The sequence below is a fragment of the Dermacentor andersoni genome, chromosome 6 (assembly GCF_023375885.2).
Source record: "Dermacentor andersoni chromosome 6, qqDerAnde1_hic_scaffold, whole genome shotgun sequence".
Classification (NCBI taxonomy): domain Eukaryota; kingdom Metazoa; phylum Arthropoda; class Arachnida; order Ixodida; family Ixodidae; genus Dermacentor; species Dermacentor andersoni.
This window is the reverse complement of record NC_092819.1, coordinates 57,767,224-57,784,913: the sequence shown is the minus strand read 5'-3', so window position 1 is coordinate 57,784,913 and position 17,690 is coordinate 57,767,224. Positions and strand designations below refer to the sequence as shown.

Genomic DNA, 17,690 nt, shown 5'->3' with positions numbered 1-17,690 from the left:
AGGTGAGCTTCTGACGTACCTGCGCTGTGCAATTGCCGTCGTTGACGGAAGCCGACGCTGATCTATATCGTGCTCGCGTGAATACACGTAAGGACGTTCTTATCCTAACGTATACCTTTCATGGAATATACTATTTTTGTGACGTCATGGCTATCATTACTTTTGCTTGAGCACTGCAATGGTAGCTCACTGCGTCACGAAAGCGTCTCGAACATTTTCGAGTACTGGCCTTAATGAATGTGTATCAGCATCCTTAGTCTTATCGCGGTGTCTTGTAGGTGTATACACAATTTGTGTGTTTGTCCAATCGCCGTGCACGTCATTGCTTCCACCTAACATGCCGAGTAGCTTGCCAGGCCAGCACACAGGCAAACTTCTCCAGCCTTCAGCGTCTCTCTCTCTAGGCCACGCAGACCGAGATTTCGAACAGGAAAAGACACTCCGCCGCTACTCTTAACTTGGGCACAATGCAGCAAGTTGAACGCCGTTCGATTTCATGTTTTCGTTGCACTCCCGTTTTCGTTTCGCCCGGGTTAGCAGCCTGACAAGACGGCTGTCATGTCGCTGACTGGTCGCGAACAAGTCGTGCAGTGGGACTGTCTCTCTCTCTCGTCGCACCAAAGTGGCAACAGGGGGAGCTGGTGGCGCCGTCGAGGCCTGCGTGTGTGCTTCAGAGACGACGATCCCCCGAATTCGGCGTCTCTTCGACCCCCCCCCCCCCCCGCGCCCCCAACTTTCTTCCGCCTCCCATAGACTTGTCGTTTATACCGGGGATTCTTCTTCCCTCCATCCTGGTGGCTTACCCCCGCGAGTCCCTGATGGATGACGCTTAAAGCGTCGCTTAACGGTCGGCCGCTGTGTCTAATGGACCATGCAGTTCAGCGCGCACCCGTGCTCCGCGTTTTCCTCGCGCGCGAACGCACGCCCTGCCGTTCGCGCGGCAGCTTCCTTTCCACTCATCGCCGCTCTTTCGAGCGTATATTCCCACAGCGGTGTGCGTCTTGCTCCTCTTTTATTTATACTGTTTTACTTACACACATGTCCGGACAGCGTGGAGAGGTTAGTCAGAACACTCGACGACACACAGCTTGACATGTCGACAAGAGCAGGTGTAGTCGTTAGCAGCTACGATGAAAGCGAACGCCAGACCCGAATATGCAACAAGTGGCTGTCTCATTGAACACTCAGTGTCCCTGATCTCTTTATTCGCTCTTTCCCGCGCCCTAGAGTAGGGTAGCCAACCAGACGAATTTATGGTTAACATCAGTGCCTTCTCTCTTCATTTCCTCCTCCTCCCCCTGAATACTTCTATGCGACGCGTGCGTGTTTAGCCACTATCCCGTCTCTTGAAGGCGATTTCGGTAATATTGACCGATGAGGTACATGATCGCCTACTCCCCCCCCCCCCCCCCCAAGTTATTCTGGCGCTTCGTGATTAAAAAAAAAACGGTTAATATAGGAATAATAAGTCCAGTATTATTATCACCATCCACTTAACTATGTCTACGGCAGGACGTTCCGAGTTCGGTATACTGGCATCCTATTGCAGCGTGGTCTTTGGTTAGGGCGTCCGGCCCGGCTGCGGGAGGTGTTGGGCTCGAACCCCATTGCCGGACACCCACCGGTGAAACGGGTGCAAGCTGTTCCCTGCCAGGCACCCGGCTACCAAAGGTGAATCAATGCTTGGGAGAAGCTCCCCACCAGCAAAATTTAGCTCTCACCCGCATCCCCAGCCCTACACGAGAGACCTGGGAGGCGGCCCTGCTTGGTAGTTCAGGCCCAAAATGCGTTGGTGAAGAGGGCCAGGCCGGCGGCTTTCGACCAGTGAGGTTCGGGACTAGGGACTCCACCTAGTATGCAGGACTTTTTCGTGAGTCCAGACCTCTCTTAAGAGTGTAATAAGTGTCTTCCACCACCTGCCGTCGGCTAATGCCGCATTCTGTCTGTCCACCACCGCCTGTACCTACGTTTTGAAGCGTTCTAGCTAATGTCCACACCGCATCAGCGAGTCGCCGAGTGAGGCTTGTGTGTCGCACTCGTTGAACCGCGTGCCTGTGTAGCAATCCGTTATGACCATGAAGAGATAAGCGTGAATTGCATTCAAACCTAGTCTCACCTTCGCACACTTTCCCCCTGCCCCTCATATTGCGCGTTCTCTAAAAAAGGCCTATTGTAGATAAACAAATTAAGGAAAATGGAAGTGAACGTGCATGACGTCAATGCGGTTGCATTCCTTAAGTTTAGCGCTACGCAGTCGCAGAAACAAAACAAAAATTTAAAGAACAGAGATAACACGAAGGTGCGCGGGTCTGCAAAGAATCCGGCAGCTGGTCCTCACACGGCCATTGTGTGCAAATTCGTATACCACCGCAGTGTACGTGGTTCCGCACGGGAAAGAACTGGGGCTGTTGTCTCGGAAACCGCATGCGGCCGCGCAACCACGCAGTATAACACGGCTGTTGCATTGGCGAAACGTAGCCACCACGGGTTGCCGCGGTCGCGAAATGCGCGGCAGTTTGTCACGGCGAGTGCTTCTGTAGAAGCCATGCTGCGAATTATAGAAACAAAAGAAAGAAAGAGAAAGGAAAAAGGGGTGGTGTGCTATACGTGACTTACATTGTGCAGCTTGAAGTAGAGACCGCAGGCATTGCAGACGGGTTCGCCATTCTGGTTGCGCCTCCAGAGGGTCGTCGTGGTCGTCTTGCAGTTGGCACAGCTTGTTCCGGCCCGTCTCGCCGCAGACTACGGGACGAAAAAAGGAGGGAGAAAGAGCGAAAGACAAAAGTCCGGTGTCAGAAGCAGCAAGCCACGCGCCAAAAGCGTCCAACAAAGTCGAATCAACGACGTGATGCTAAAGGGACAATGAAGAACAAAGCTCGCACCATGCCCGTTCTATACACGGATGCACACACGTGTAACAATACGCGCACACACTACAATCAGACGCACCTACGCTCGTAATTGCACAATATTCGCGTACGATGAGACGATAAGGATGTAAAAGACGACATGGGGCGGGGGCAGAGGGGGGGGGGGGGGTATTTTTCGGCACGTGTCAACCGAGTCCCTCGATGATAGTCAAGACAAATTCAAGCACGTTCTTGTCGGCGAGCAGTGATGCTTTAATGTTACACAGCGGCAAGGCCTCCCCGCTAGACTGCGGCCAAAGTGTTTTCTCGTGCTCTATCTGATGAGGAAGACGGAGCAAAATGAAGCATATATACAGATACGAAGAGCAAGGTTTCATTTGTCTTCTTCTCGTGACCTCATGTATCAGAAGGTATTTCTTTTTTTGCTTGTTTGGCTCATCTATGTGTGTGTGTGGGGGGGGGGGGGGGGGCGAGGTTGCGAGAGAGAAGTTCACCACGCTGAATATTCGCCTACTTTCCAGTGTATTGACAAACCCTGCCCCGCACACAAAAATTTGGCTAGCTCCCAGCAGACGCTATAAGCTATAGGCTACAAAGAAAAGTCTATATAAGGGTGGCGTCTATAGGTATACAGCAGCATGTGGTCACGCCGCGCGTTTCTACACGCGCTCTGAAAGCTGCAATAGCCACACACTGCACGCGCTCATTTGCACCGCATTCGACCATACGCGGAGAAGCATCGAAACGGCTGTACGTGTGCGCATGTCTGGCGCTCACCGTATACCATGACCAACCTTGCGGCGCCCCCCCCCCCCCCCCCCCCCCCCTCATACTTTAAAAGCTTTATTACAACGATTCGCTTCAATCGCCGCTCACCGCTCGCACTGGCCTTCGCCATAGAGGGCATGCCGCCCGACGGCATAAAATTTGAATTTATCGGCGTTGCATAACCAGTCACGAGCAAGAAAGAAACGGGCATAATTATTAGCTCGAGGTCAATGAACCCGAGCGAGACTATGCGAGCATACGAGTATATGTGCGAGCAGTAAACGCGACGAAGGGGTACGGTCGCATTAATTTGTCCACGAAGTACAGAGAACAACCGCGCCCGTTTGTGTATATGGAGACGTCATGAAAACCACCGGCCGAACGAACGCCACGTACAAAGCCTGCGCAACACACTATCGTGTATTTGCATTTGCGTACGTACTTTGCGCTTGCGTATGCGTATTTGCGTTTGCGCATGTATATACTTTCGTTTGCGTACACACACGCTCGCGTTCGTGAGTTTCGCGAGAAGCTACCGGCGACTCATTTGCCACGCCGCGTTATATATATATGCATCGCGGCTCGCATATAAAAGCAAAAGCACGAGCAGTGGCCGTGTGTATAGTATATAGTACATAGCGCGTACGGGAGAGAAGCAGCAGCGCAGCGGCCACGGCTATTCCACCTTGCCGAGAAGGCCGGGAGGGGGGCTGCTCCCGGAGTTAAACGATGGCACCAGCTGACCCCGGTGTCAGGTGCGCCGATTAATTACCCGGCCGAGCCGACAATTGGCACCCTCTCCCAGCAGCTCCGGGCGCGCGGACGGAACAACATACGCGAGAGGCACCGCTAACACACACGCGCGCGCACATACACGCACGCACACACGTACGCACGAACGCACGCCACCCAGTCCCACGGCTGTCATGGCGCTGCAGCCTTCCTTCATTCTGTTCTCTCTCTCTCTCTCTTCTTTTTTTCTCTCATACAGGCGCGCACAGCACAGCACACCTTTCTCGCCGTCCAGTCCTTCCTTCAAAAGACACGCCCTCCTCTTCGCGAGTTCGTCGGAGGCGGTAGACGGCGCTCCGCGCGCACACACACTAACAAACACACATGTAACGCTACGTCGTCGTTGAAGAGGGATCTCGCGCCGGGGTCTCTCGCCTATGGCGTGGTGCGTGTGTGTGTGTGTGTGTGTGTGCGTACGCCTTGATCGTCGTCGTCCTCGTCGTCTGCTCCTCGTCGTGTATGTGTATACATACATGAATAATACGCGGTGTCTGCGACGGCGCCCCGGAGGTGTTGGGGCGGCCGGGTTGGCCGGGACGCGAAGCGAGAGGCCGTGAGAGACGCGGAGGGCCGCCGTGCGCGCTCTCTTCTCCTCTCGCCTCGGCTTTCTCGGCGGTGTGCATGTCGGCGGACTCATCTGCATAATGCGAGCACGCGCGTTTACGTCTCTCTGACCGTTCGTCCCGTTCGAAGAGGTTTTTATACAACCCCGTGGCCCACTCCTACCACCTGCCTTCTCTCGCGTCGGATTCGCGTCGACTTCGTCCAGACGTGGTGAAAACCTCTCGCGAGATGGCGCGGTGTGACTACACCGAAGAACATCGGTTGACTGCGTACGTGTCTTCTCATACCTTCCACGAAAGATCTTGCGTAGATAACATTGTCGTTCGAGGTGCGCTATTACCCGAGAAGCTTCGTGTTATAGCACCACGTACACGGAGCGATTGTGATGGTGTGTTCACACTGGGTCGTAACGCGTCACGGACCAGTGTGGACTCCGCTTGTGTGCTTGCTGGTTGAAGGAGCGTGCCATATGATCTCTCGCCACACCTGCTTGATGTCAGGGCCGCCCTTGCAGATGGGCCAGTACACAATAATGTTACAAGTTTGAAAGCCGAGAGCGGAAATTTAGACGAAACAACGAAAACGCCGTGGAAACCAGTGAGGACAGATCTGTCAACAACGAAAATTTTGTTGGATACGGCTAAGGCTATTCTATTCACCGTTCTACATACGAGTTTCGTGGAAACGCTTGATCGTATTTTCTCCACCCGAAAATCAATATCAGCGCAGAAGTCGTTCAAAATTTTCGGAGTCGTTCCAATCCACGTAACCAAATATGTCTTTCCTTTCCTAATCAACCATACAGGTGCTAAACGCTGAATGTTGCGGCAGAGATAACACTTATTTAGCCATTCAACTAAATTACTAGCTATCGGCATTGCTTATAATAATCTGCAGACATACAGTGAGCTAATCGACACAGTCCACCGCATCGCCAAAGCGTTTCACACAATGTCAACACTTAACCAAGAGGAGATATGACTATAGGTCTACACAGTTAACGTTAAGAAAAAAGAAACTATAGGAGAGCATAAAACGCTACAAACTGAGAACATTGCTTTAATCGTTGAAAAAAATAAATAAGAGCAAGATATCGTTTCTGTGCCGCCTCAGACAGCTACGGACGCTAGAGACAGGCGCAAGATTAGACACGGGAAGGGGGAAGCCAGTTTAAAATCGGTGCGTGTTTGGCAACGCCTTCACCCGGCAGCGCCCCTCGAGTAATTAATGGTGTTTCAAGAGCAACGCTCGAGGCCAGCGGAAGGTTGGCGGTCAAACGAAGAAAACTAAAAAAAAAAATATGGAAAGAAGAATCTCGCTCTTCAGCTCCGCGCATCCCTCCGGTGCATGACCTGAGCTTGTCTTTGCCACCTTAGAGGTGCTAACAAGTCTTGACTCAAGGTTTCACCGGCCAGTCTCTCTCTCTCTCTCTCTCTCTCTCTCTCTCTCGCCTTCGTGACTCCAGGAACAATAAATGGAGTCGCACCGCGGCCGTACGCCCGTTCAGGGTCAAACGCGGGTCGGTACAAAAAGAAAGGTTCAGGTGTACAAGCGAACGCCGTTGCGAGAAAAAGAACAATCATGTGCGTTTGAGATTAAACGCCGTCTCGAAGGGCGCGCGCGGCGCGAACATTACGCGTAATGTACCGTACTGTATAATTAAAGTCTCCGGTGATGATGAAGAGACTGCCTTGGAGGCTTCCTCGTGCATATATTGTTTTGTTGTTGTTTCTTTTTATTTCGCGTGAGGCGAGCGAGCAGAACGAGAGTGCTAACACGAGCGCATCCGACGATTTCGGGGGGATTCTTAGTTGACCATTGAGAACGTTCTTTTAAGAAATAATTAAAGTGGCCCTTCAAAGAAATAGAAATAATACAAGAAAATAATGTGCGGAATCGTAATTAGCGCATCTCAACTTAATTATTTGTCCCTCGGTGTTCCCTCAATGTTCCTCGAACGCGACCGATTGACGCTGACTGTTTGAGGTACACAGTGCCTCACGCAACGATTCCATGGTTCAGCCGACTTGAGAACAAACAGCGACACACACACACACACACACACACACACACACACACACACACACACACACACACACATTATATATATATATATATATATATATATATATATATTTATATATATATATATATATATTATATATATATCTGCGTGTTCGTGTTTCGTATAGGTCCGTATTTTTCCACATCTAAGCAGCACCTCAGCCTATATACAACATTTGCCATAGACCTCGTGCAAAGAGCTCGTTGAGTACACAGCGAGTCGCAGGCCATACAGCGCCATGGTGCGCTGTTACGTGCATGCGTGAACTATACGGTTTGACCTGCGGTGCGGCGCTTCGCCCCGCGGTCGCCGCGCGGCGTGTCACGTGTAACGCAAGTGTGTGTACGCGTGCGCGCGCACGCGGAAAGCGCAAGAAGAGGTGGGCGTGCCCCGAGGCCCATCGCTCGCAGCTCCGGCAGCAGAAGCAGCTCGGCGGCAGCGCCGGTCGGTTTGACCGAGCCCTCGGTTATCGATCTTGGCGCTTGCGCTGCCGTCCTCCCATCGTGGTTGTGGCCCGTACATACACAGGGTATACACACCGAGCTCTCGAAAGAAGCCGCCGCGGCAAACTTGCATCCTGTTGAGTGCAGCCGCGGTCGCGGCTATGCATCCATCCAGCTGTGTGCGCAGTATGTATAGCATACATATATATACACACAAGTCATATAGACACGATGGTTCTTCGTTCCTCCTGGAAAAGAGTCCGCTTCATCACGAGATGCTCGGGCAAGAAGCTCGCCGTGCGCTTGCGCGCATAGTATATACGTCGCCTTTTGAGGGATTTCCTCATTTATGCGACGTGTGCGAAGCGAGGCCTCTTTTCGGCCGTGCCGCCTCACCGGCCTTGCTACGCAGCTGGGACTGCTACGTCAAAATCCGACAGCGTGGAAGAAGGGGGATATGGCTTCGCTATGCGAGCTCTGTACCGTTGCTGTAGTATGTAGGTGGAATTTGAACGCTGCTGCGAGGCCGTAGCGCTGTGCGCTGCAGCTGCTGCGCATTACCGTCGATGTGCAGGTGTTTGTGAATTGTTAAAAGGAACGCGCAAGACACTTGGCTCACATGTTGCAGGTGCTGCGTGCAGCTGCTGGAGCCAGAGTTAGTGCCGTCGATGGGCTATGTATAGGAACGTACAGAAGAGCCAGCGCCATCTTTGGAGTGTTGCCTGCATAAGGGCTGGACGCTTCCGGACTTGCCGCAGAAGGATATTCGATTATGCTCCCCTAATGGGCGTTCCCTTTAACAATGGACCTGCCTGTAGTTCTTACCCGTCTCGCTGGCTAAGTTGGCTTTGTATGGCGCCGCTGCTGTGGTAGCGGGTTCGACCCCCGGTCGCGGCGGCCGCATTCGTACATAGGCAATGCAAATGGAAGGCGCGGTGTCCCTTTTAGAAGACAATTGCCAGCCCCGCTCTCCTTTTTCCCTCATTGTGGTGGTTGTACATGTCCTCTCCCCCCACATATATATATATATATATATATATATATATATATATATATATATATATAGCTTAAGATAAGGGAGCCTTCTTAAGTTACTTTTCGCCTACAAACATCATGTGTGTAGTCTATATACGGTGTATAGGAAAAAGGGGCAAAGCCTCAGCGATCTGCAAGCACGTGCTATATGGGCGATACTTCTGCAGGCGGTTTAACTTCATTCTTAAAAGGAATGGTTGTCTTCGCGCTTCATTCATCAAATGTTCTTATTCACGTTTTCCCTTGATTCCACTGGAAACTGTCGAGGCTTGAAGGTAGAGTCGCAAGCGATGCGACGCCGACATCCCGAAATAATAATAATAATAATAATAATAATAATAATAATAATAATAATAATAATAATAATAATAATAACAACAACAACAACGTAAGAAAGACGTGAAAGCGGCAGAATTATGACGGGAGCGCTCCACTGCAACTTCCTGCTCTCGCACGTCCGCTCACGGACACGTGCACCGCAGTTTCTTCAACCCTGCTGGACGAAGCGAGTAAGTTCGCCCGGCGTACGCAAGGCGCGCGCGCACGCTATAGGAATCGCATTTCTTTCTTTCTTTCATCTCACTGTCGTCACGCTTGTAGGCGTGCCACGAGCACGGTGCCCGCGCTGGCCAGCTTCTGAGTCACTCACGCTCTGCTACCGACCCGTCCGTCTTGCACGATTATTGATCGGCGCGCCGGCCGATGATCGGCTTTCGAACTGCTCCACTATACTGTCCATACCGTACTTCAGCGCTCAACGAAAGCCGGTCGTTGCAACGACTGCCCAGGAGTCCTCCTCCTGTTGCTGCTGCTGTTACTGCCGCTCTGCTACTTGGCTGCCTTTTTTTTTTTTTCTCCCTGTCTCTCTCTCGACATTTCTCTCCGTTCAAAGTGGCACCCGTCCGAAGAGCGGAACGCTATACGCACGTTATACGCCGCGCGCAAGGTATTTGTTGTCGGCGGCGGCCCGCAACCGTGCCATCACGAATTGGTCGTTTCGGGCCCGTCGCGTGCTCCCTCGGCACGCTGATCGAGTTATATTCGCCGCCGGTGATGACCAGCTTCCCTCACCTTCACCCCCCCCCCCACCCACGTGATCGTCGTGCGCCCCGTGACATCACGAAAGGGAGAGACAAGAGCCCCCCCCCCCCCCCTTCCTATCGTATGGATTTCTCGTTTTCTCGCCCCATCTCCAAGGCCCGCGTGTTTGATTTCACAGCTATTATAGCATCGCGCCAAGCGGCGACAACATTGAGGGATGGCGAGGAATACAGCGCAATATAACCCGCTGTTACGTTTCGCCTACAACGCGCGGTAATGCCGGCGCGGATGCAACGGACGCCGGGGCTTCGTTCAAAGCGGCGGACATTTTGACCCGTGCGACGCCGCCGCAACGCTTCCCCGCCAAGCGTGTCCAGGCGTGTTTCAGTGCCACGTGTCTTCGTGTGTGCGTGTGTGTGTGTGTGTGCCCTCGCTTGTCAAAGCGCGGCAGCCGGGGAGCGGAGTTCCCCGAATGAGGAGCCTGGAGGTCTCTCGGCTCAACCGTTCGCGCCGTCGTGTGGGCGGGTTGGCGATGCGTCACTGCACTCGGTTCAGCAGGTCTCTCGGCTCGACCGTGCGCGCCGTCGTGGGCTCATGCTCCGCCGTCCCGTGACCTTCATCCCGTGACCTTCCCTTTTGGACCGCGACGCCGAGAGTATAAGAGCAGCTGCCCCCGGACGCCAGGAGAGAGGCTCCGATTTGTACTGTTGAGTTACGTGCTCTCCCGTCTCTCCACTTCGGTCGACCTGACCGGCCGCTCTTTTGCTATGTTAGAATAAACAAGTTGTTCTGTTACCAGTCTTCTCTTGCTTTGCCGGGACCTTCGGATGCTTCCAGTGCCCCAGGCCGCCAGGCCAACGCTACCCTTGGGGCTTGCGACCCATTGGCAATAACGGGCGTCAGCACCGAGACCCCAACAACTCGTGCCAGCGGTGCGATTCCTACACCGCCCAACGAGGTGCGTGAGAAATTTATGAACTCGCGTCTGGACGCATATGCCACTGCTTCTTGTTTTCGTGAAAACACGTGTTATAGGCAACGCGTATACGCGCAAGAACAAGCGTATCACTTTTCGTGGCAACAATCGCGAAATTCGCATTGTAGAAAAAAAAAAAAAAGAGTTGTCTTTCTGTCGACCTTTTGTGACGCCTTCCGTGGTCATTTTCGAGATGCAAAGAATATCTTGCCGAATATTAGTTGGAAAGAGGAACGCATGAAAAAAACACAACAAACCAATTTAGAATTGTGATGTTTTCTGTGCCGAAATATACCCAACGAGTAAGGCCTCATGACCCTCTTGTTTGTCCTGCGGCATAAGTACTTGATAAAGCTTATGTACTTAGTATTTCGGTTGCTCCACTTGAACACATGCCTACATACTAAACGAGGCTTGATTTTCTGCATCCCGTGGCTTCTTTTCCTTTACGTACCAAGAAATAAGGGAGCAGGATACGTGAGCAAATGCCTTATCTTCATAATTACAAATAATTTACAATAGGCGCCTCTCTTCAAACGGCTTAACTCTGAGGAACGAAGCAGCTGAAGTCAACTCAGGTCTTTAATTAAAGTAGAAAAAGAGGAAGTGAAGAACACACACACACAAAAAGGAAACGTAGTACCCTTTGCTATCACTTACTTACTTCCTTCGAGCAGACGATAATGTTTTCCGATGCAGACGAAAAGAAAACAGACAGCGAGCGGAAGGAGTCGCTCACAGCACTGTTCGCAGCTTCACTATCGTTTCACCAATGAACGTAGTGCTGCGAGGAAGCCGTCGTTTCCGACCGGATGACATTTCTTCCTCGCCGCTTCACCGAGCGTCGACCGCTGCGCACACATATATCCTGACGGTGGCTGACAATCGACTCGAGCGATCTAGCAAGCTTCCCTCCGTGAAATTTATTTTTAGTCTTTCGCTCTGCCCCAAACCGCGGGCTGCTGCGCCAGACATTCGCGACACTATGCTGTAGCGCTGCATTTAGTACGCGGGACATTTGGAGACCGCGACCCAACACGCACGGTATACACATTCCTATGTGCAAAACAGTGTAGGGAGGCGCTCCCTTGCGGTGCTGGGCGCAGCTAAACTCCCCGACGAGACGATCCCAATTTCAACCCCGTTCGCTTCTCCGCTACCCCATTACCTCTTTCTTTCCTGTTCGCTCCCGCGCAGCGGTGCAGTTCCCGAAACCGGAAGTAGAAAGGAACTGGAGCGACTTCCGGTTTCGTTCTCGCTTCTTTCCTGAACGAAAGGGCACGCTGCATGCCACGCATCTGATATACGAACGCATGCAAGCAGGGGAAATATTTTTGGGACCTCCTCCCATAGCCCCGCTAGCGACACTAGCGCCACGCGGGCGTGCCGAAAAACGCCGCGGGCGTCCCCTGGCGGTCGCGGACCCAACTAGGAAGAAAGGATTTTTGATCATTTCCGGACCCCCGCGCCCCGGTTCCAGTGGTGTTCAGCCCCCGAACCCTCGGTTCTAACGCGTTACTCTGCGCGGTACGTGAACATCCAGGTATGCGCGCACTATTCAAAAGAAGGGAGGGCGATATGCAAAGCGAGGGCAAGCGCGCAAATTGTCGCGCGCGTAGCCTATGCAGGCACGAGCGTACACCCCGGCCACTCGACCAGGAAATGAGCTCGGGTTCTCGCTAGTTCTTTGTGTGGTCTTGCAGAGCGTGTATGCAGATACGGCGGTCCCAACAGGAAGCACGCGGAGAGCCAGGGCGCGTTTAGAGAAATTGAGTACAAGCCGCAAAGCCTTATTGCGATGTGTTCCTCCGCTTGCCATTCGTATAACTGCTGTATGAGCGCGCTTGTTTCTCGTCTTGGCTTGGCTTGGCTGTGTCGGGACAGCGTGTTTACACGTGGTTTCCGTTCGGGAAACTTTTCACCGTCACGGGTGTTCGTTCTCGACTTTTAGACGCCACTAAAGGAGCGCACTGCTTGGAAGAGGGTCCTAGGCAGTCAGTGCCTTATCTGTATAGTGGCCTTCGTGGCAGTGACAAATGAACCGCCCAATGGTTGCTCTCCTGCGTCTGTGTGTGAGGTCGCTCGTGCAGGCGATGCTTTCTCCCTCCCGCCAGTTCCATAGAAAACAAGAGTTTGTTTCTATGGGACACACCGTACGTATACTGCTCCGTTATCTTGGACACGACAAGGGCCAAATATGTACAGGGGTGCGCTCCCACATGAAACTACTAAGCAGGGGCACCGTGACGAAAAGCGATGCCCAAGCTCGTTCTCTTGACAATCCTGGCAATGCTTTCTGGGAGTATGCTATGCTTCTGTTTACTTGCATGAGTTACTTAGCGAAGTAACGCATACATGCGACTTAATAGGTATGGTTTCTCGACCGAAACCGGCGTATAAAGGTGCTTACAACACACACCCCAAGCGATCGCGCCAGACCCAGGCAACCACACTTAGGTGCGGGCGGAATGCAAAGCTTATTCGTATCGTGGTTTCAGCATGTAAAACCCCAGCATTCAATTCAAATTGGCCCGCCAGGTAGAGTAAACGTGCACAGGCATCCACTGGTACGGTACACGGAATTCACGAAAACAAAAAAAAAAGCGTTTCCTCCTGCGTGCAGCCACGCAGAATTGAGAGTCGTCTTGCGCAGGTGCACAGACTGACTTTCATTCGCCTTGTTCTTCCGTCTATTCCGCCTTCTATGATATTTACTCTCTAGACCTGACGCTGATACACCCCTTCACCAGAATTCGCAACTCAAACCGGGCTATAGCACCAGTCTTAAATGAAAGAATAGGTCGTTCATTCTTCCATCTTTGTCTACATGGATTGGGACAGCACGCACAAAAAAAAAGGAAAAAGAAAAAAAAAGCCGCCCATTTGTTCATAAAGCATGTCAGGCGAACAGCCAGGCTGTATCATTAAAACTTGCGTCTCTGTGTGTCGTTGTGGATGTCACCAGTTGCGCTCTGTTGCACTTAACGACTGAGCATAGTGGTACGCGCAAGGAAGAAATAAACAATCTTTCATCAGATAGATAAGTTGGTAAAAAGCCTCCGACAAGTGAGATTCGGCCTATTTTGTCTTTTGAAGGAGTTATCCCGAGATTACGTGAGCACTTGCGTTCTTGGGCTTAGTGCCGTTGTCGAGTATGTAGGAATCCGAGGCATTTCTCAAATATCGAAAACATGCCAACAAGTACGCAGCCGCACAAGAACGCACTTCAGAGAGAGAGAGAAAATAATGCAGAGAAAGGCAGGGAGGTTAACCAGAGGTAGTTCCGGTTGGCTACCCTGCGCAGGGGGAAGGGTTAAGGGGGATAAAAAGAGAAACGGAGTGGAAGGGGGAGATAGAAAGAAAGGGAGACAAGCACGAACAAAGCGCGTACACTACAGAGCGGTAGGGGGCGGCATTCTTAGAATCTGTCGTGAAGCCCCGTGGACCGCAAGAACCTTAATAGCGCGAGTAAGGCCTTCAACGCAGACGTTCTTTCGGAGCATTGGCCTAAAGCTTTTAGTTCTGAAGGTGGACGATGCCGCACAGTGAAACCGAGAGTGAAACAACAAGAAAAAAAGGCGTGCCCGGTATGAAAAGCTGTGAATATCATTACTGTGTATAAAGGTGTACTCACGAGTCGTCGCTTGGGCTTGATGAGCGGCCTGTTCTGGCCGTTCATTTTGTGGTAGAGACCGCATGCGTTGCACAGGTAGTGACCGGTGCCGTCTCGTCGCCACAGCGGCGTCGACGTCGCACCACAGTTCACGCACTCTCTGCCCTCTGAACCACGGGCCCACCACCACCACCATCGTCGCCATCACCGACAACCACACCGACGAAGGCAGCAACACCAGCCAGGGGCAGGAGCAGGGCCGCAAGACCGTGTTGCCGAAGGACACGCGCGCACGCGCAAGGACAAAGACAAGACACGTTAGCGCCGAGACGCGGGAAAGGTCACTTGCCAACAGCTGTCGCCTCTCCTACGTGAAACTACACATCATCGGTTCCGCATGAAAAACGGAACACTATTTGACATTCTGTGGCAGCATTTATGGCCGCGAAGCGAAGCAAGTAGGCAATAACTTTACGAAACATGAAGGCAAAGACCGAAACTCCTTAATTACAGCATAGTTTGCAAAGCCGAAAAACAAAAAGAAAAAGCTAGCGTGACTGCTAACACACACACACACACACACGCACGCACACGCACGCACGCACACACGCACACACACACACACACACACACACACACACACACACACACACACACACACACACACACACACACACACACACACACACACACACACACACACACACACACACACACACACACTAATCCTCTCTGCATCTGCAATACTCTTATCTTCATGCTTCCCTCGCATGTACGTATGCTATGTATCGCGTTGCTGGTGTTATGAGACGCTCTAGACGTGTTCCTAACACACGTGCACTATATACACTATGTAAACATAACACAGTATAACATAACACAGACACAATCCTCTACATATCGGCACATATAAACAAAAGAGCAACACGTGGGTTCAAGAAATTTCACGCAAGCACGGACGTAATGTAGGTTCCGTATTCACAAAGCCGTTCTGACGCTGCAACGCTTCGCAATATCGGTTACCTGCAAATCGTTATGGCGAAAATAATGCAAGCGAAGCTGACTGATCTATTCCTAAGGGAAGATATATATGTGGCCAATGACTGTCATATCCAAATATTCCATATGATCGTGGGAAAAATGCGGTTGATCATGACACGAGCCTGTTGGATAGGAGGCTTGCGGGATTTCTTTATTAATTATTAATTAATTAATTAATTAAATTTTCTGATGAGACTAAGAGCTTTGTGAATGCGGCTCCGTAAATTGTTAGCAGTACAAGTTTCGTTAGCAAAAGAGGAAGAACGCAGACATAAGTTCGAAGATGGTTATGAACGTCTTAAGTGCAGTGTGGCTTTTTTCTTTTTTTTTTTTTTTGTCTTTAGAAATGATCTTTCGTGCTGAGCGTGAGACCAAGGGCCGAAGCGGTTAGTGCTCGCCGTGAGAGGGAAGTGGTTAGAGAGAGAGAGAAAGAAAAGCTTGCCAGTGCGCCGAGAATGTAGGTTTGGAGTACAGAGAAAGAGTGAAGTTAAAGAAAACGTGCCGTGCCGTGTTTTTTTTTTTTTTTTTTTTTTCTTCGCGCAGCGTGCTGATGAAGAGGTGCGCACACATTCGCGCGGTCCTCCGTGGCCGGAGTATACGTATACGCGCCGCAGGCAGGGCTCGTGCAACGATGCATAATGTCTGTGCGTTCGACGCGAGACTCAACCCGGACAATGAAGACACACCCCTACAGCGGCTCAGAATTTCTAACAAACGCAGGCTTGTCAGGAACAAACATCGAGAGAGGCTCGGAAGGAAGACGCACTAAGCTTGCGGTTTCACTGCGACCCAGAAATCCCCTGCGCTGTCTGCGTGAGAAACGAAGAGACGCTTAAACTCGCGGTCGGGTTAAGTACGAGAGAGGCTGTACACTCTAGGGTGCACGCCGTTTACGCCGTCAGTGAGTGTATAAGTGCGCGTTGTGTGCGCAAAAAACCGTGGTCGGGTGGGCGGAGTTCCCGAAAAGAAGACCTTAACGCGGCCGCTTGGTAAGAAGGTTGTAGCCGTACGCGTGCAGCAGACCGAGGTCATCGAGCCAGAGCCAAGGCTACAAAGAATGATGACATAAAGGCGCTCGAATTGTACAAATTTTATCTCATCTATTAAACTTCCCGCGGCCTACTCACATTGCTCTTCAATAAATGTGTCCCTCTGTCTATACAAAGTATATATGCAGTCGAAAGACGAAGTTGCTAACTTTTTATATACCGTTTTATGTATTGCAGTGGACCATACGCTTTCGAATGGGTTGCCCACGTATTAGTCGACAAAAAGACGACGGTTTCTGGTACAAAAATCCTCTATTGCAGGAAGCATCGTGTGCACAACATTCATACGTGAATGCTTGTATATAGGCACGTCCCCTGGTGTTTACACAGCTGTACGTGCGTGTGTGTGCATAGCACATATCACATGTAAACGTCATAGGACACCTTGCACCAAGCAAGCTTATACGGTTATTTTGTCACTTTTCCTGAGATAAACATCCGTATAACCAAAACAAAAAAAAACAGCACTATACTGTCGCATTTCAGTTGACGACGCGTGCCTTACAAAATAAATATTTCGCTAGTGTTGCAGCGCACTATCAATGTCTGCGGCGTCGAGCAGGTTATCGTCAACAGAAAGCCTTGGACAGCCACAAGACTACTGACATACAATTAGCGCAATATAGATAACAATCTTTCAAGTTTAAGTGAATACCTAGCTAGTCTTTGTCCAAGTGGTCATCGAAGTAAACGGGAGCGCTAGCATTGATAACTGTATAACTGCTGTATAACTAAAATAAAAAGCAGCCCTACTTTTGCCTTTAAGTTGACGACGCGTGCCTTACAAAATATTTTCGTTAGCGTTGCAGCGCACTATCAATGTCTGTGGCGTCGAGCAGGTTATCAACAGAAAGCCTGGGACAGCCACAAGACTACTGACATACAATTAGCGCAATATAGATAACAATCTTTCAAGTTTAAGTGAATACCTAGCTAGTCTTTGTCCAAGTGGTCATCGAAGTAAACGGGAGCGCTAACATTGATAACTGTATAACTGCTGTATAACTAAAATAAAAAGCAGCCCTACTTTTGCCTTTAAGTTGACGACGCGTGCCTTACAAAATATTTTCGTTAGCGTTGCAGCGCACTATCAATGTCTGTGGCGTCGAGCAGGTTATCAACAGAAAGCCTGGGACAGCCACTATACTACTGACATACAATTAGCGCAATATAGATAACAATCTTTCAAGTTTTAGTAAATACCTAGCTAGTCCTTGTCCAAGTGGTCATCGAAGTAAACGGGAGCGCTAACGTTGATAAAAATTTACTGGGCTCAATAGCTGTATAACTAAAGTAAAAAGCAGCCCTACTTTTGCCTTTAGGTTGACGACGCGTGCCTTGCAAAAGATTTTCGCTAGTATTGCAGCGCCCTATCAATGTCTGCGGCGTCGAGCAGGTTATCAACAGAAAGCCTGGGACCACCACAAGACTAC

The 17,690-nt window shown here is 50.9% G+C and overlaps 1 protein-coding gene across 3 annotated transcripts in view; it reads right to left on the bottom strand.

The window, feature by feature from the left end:
• Positions 1-17,690, bottom strand: part of LOC126522802 (GATA-binding factor 2-like) — a 299,824-nt gene that overhangs the window by 21,425 nt on the left and 260,709 nt on the right. For all 3 annotated transcript variants that reach the window (XM_055066564.2, XM_055066566.2, XM_055066565.1), the window contains 2 exons: positions 14,189-14,334; positions 2,617-2,742 (listed from right to left, as the gene is read on the bottom strand). In XM_055066564.2, the coding sequence (XP_054922539.1) occupies positions 2,617-2,742; positions 14,189-14,334 (272 nt within the window). The remainder of the gene's footprint in view (positions 1-2,616; positions 2,743-14,188; positions 14,335-17,690) is intronic.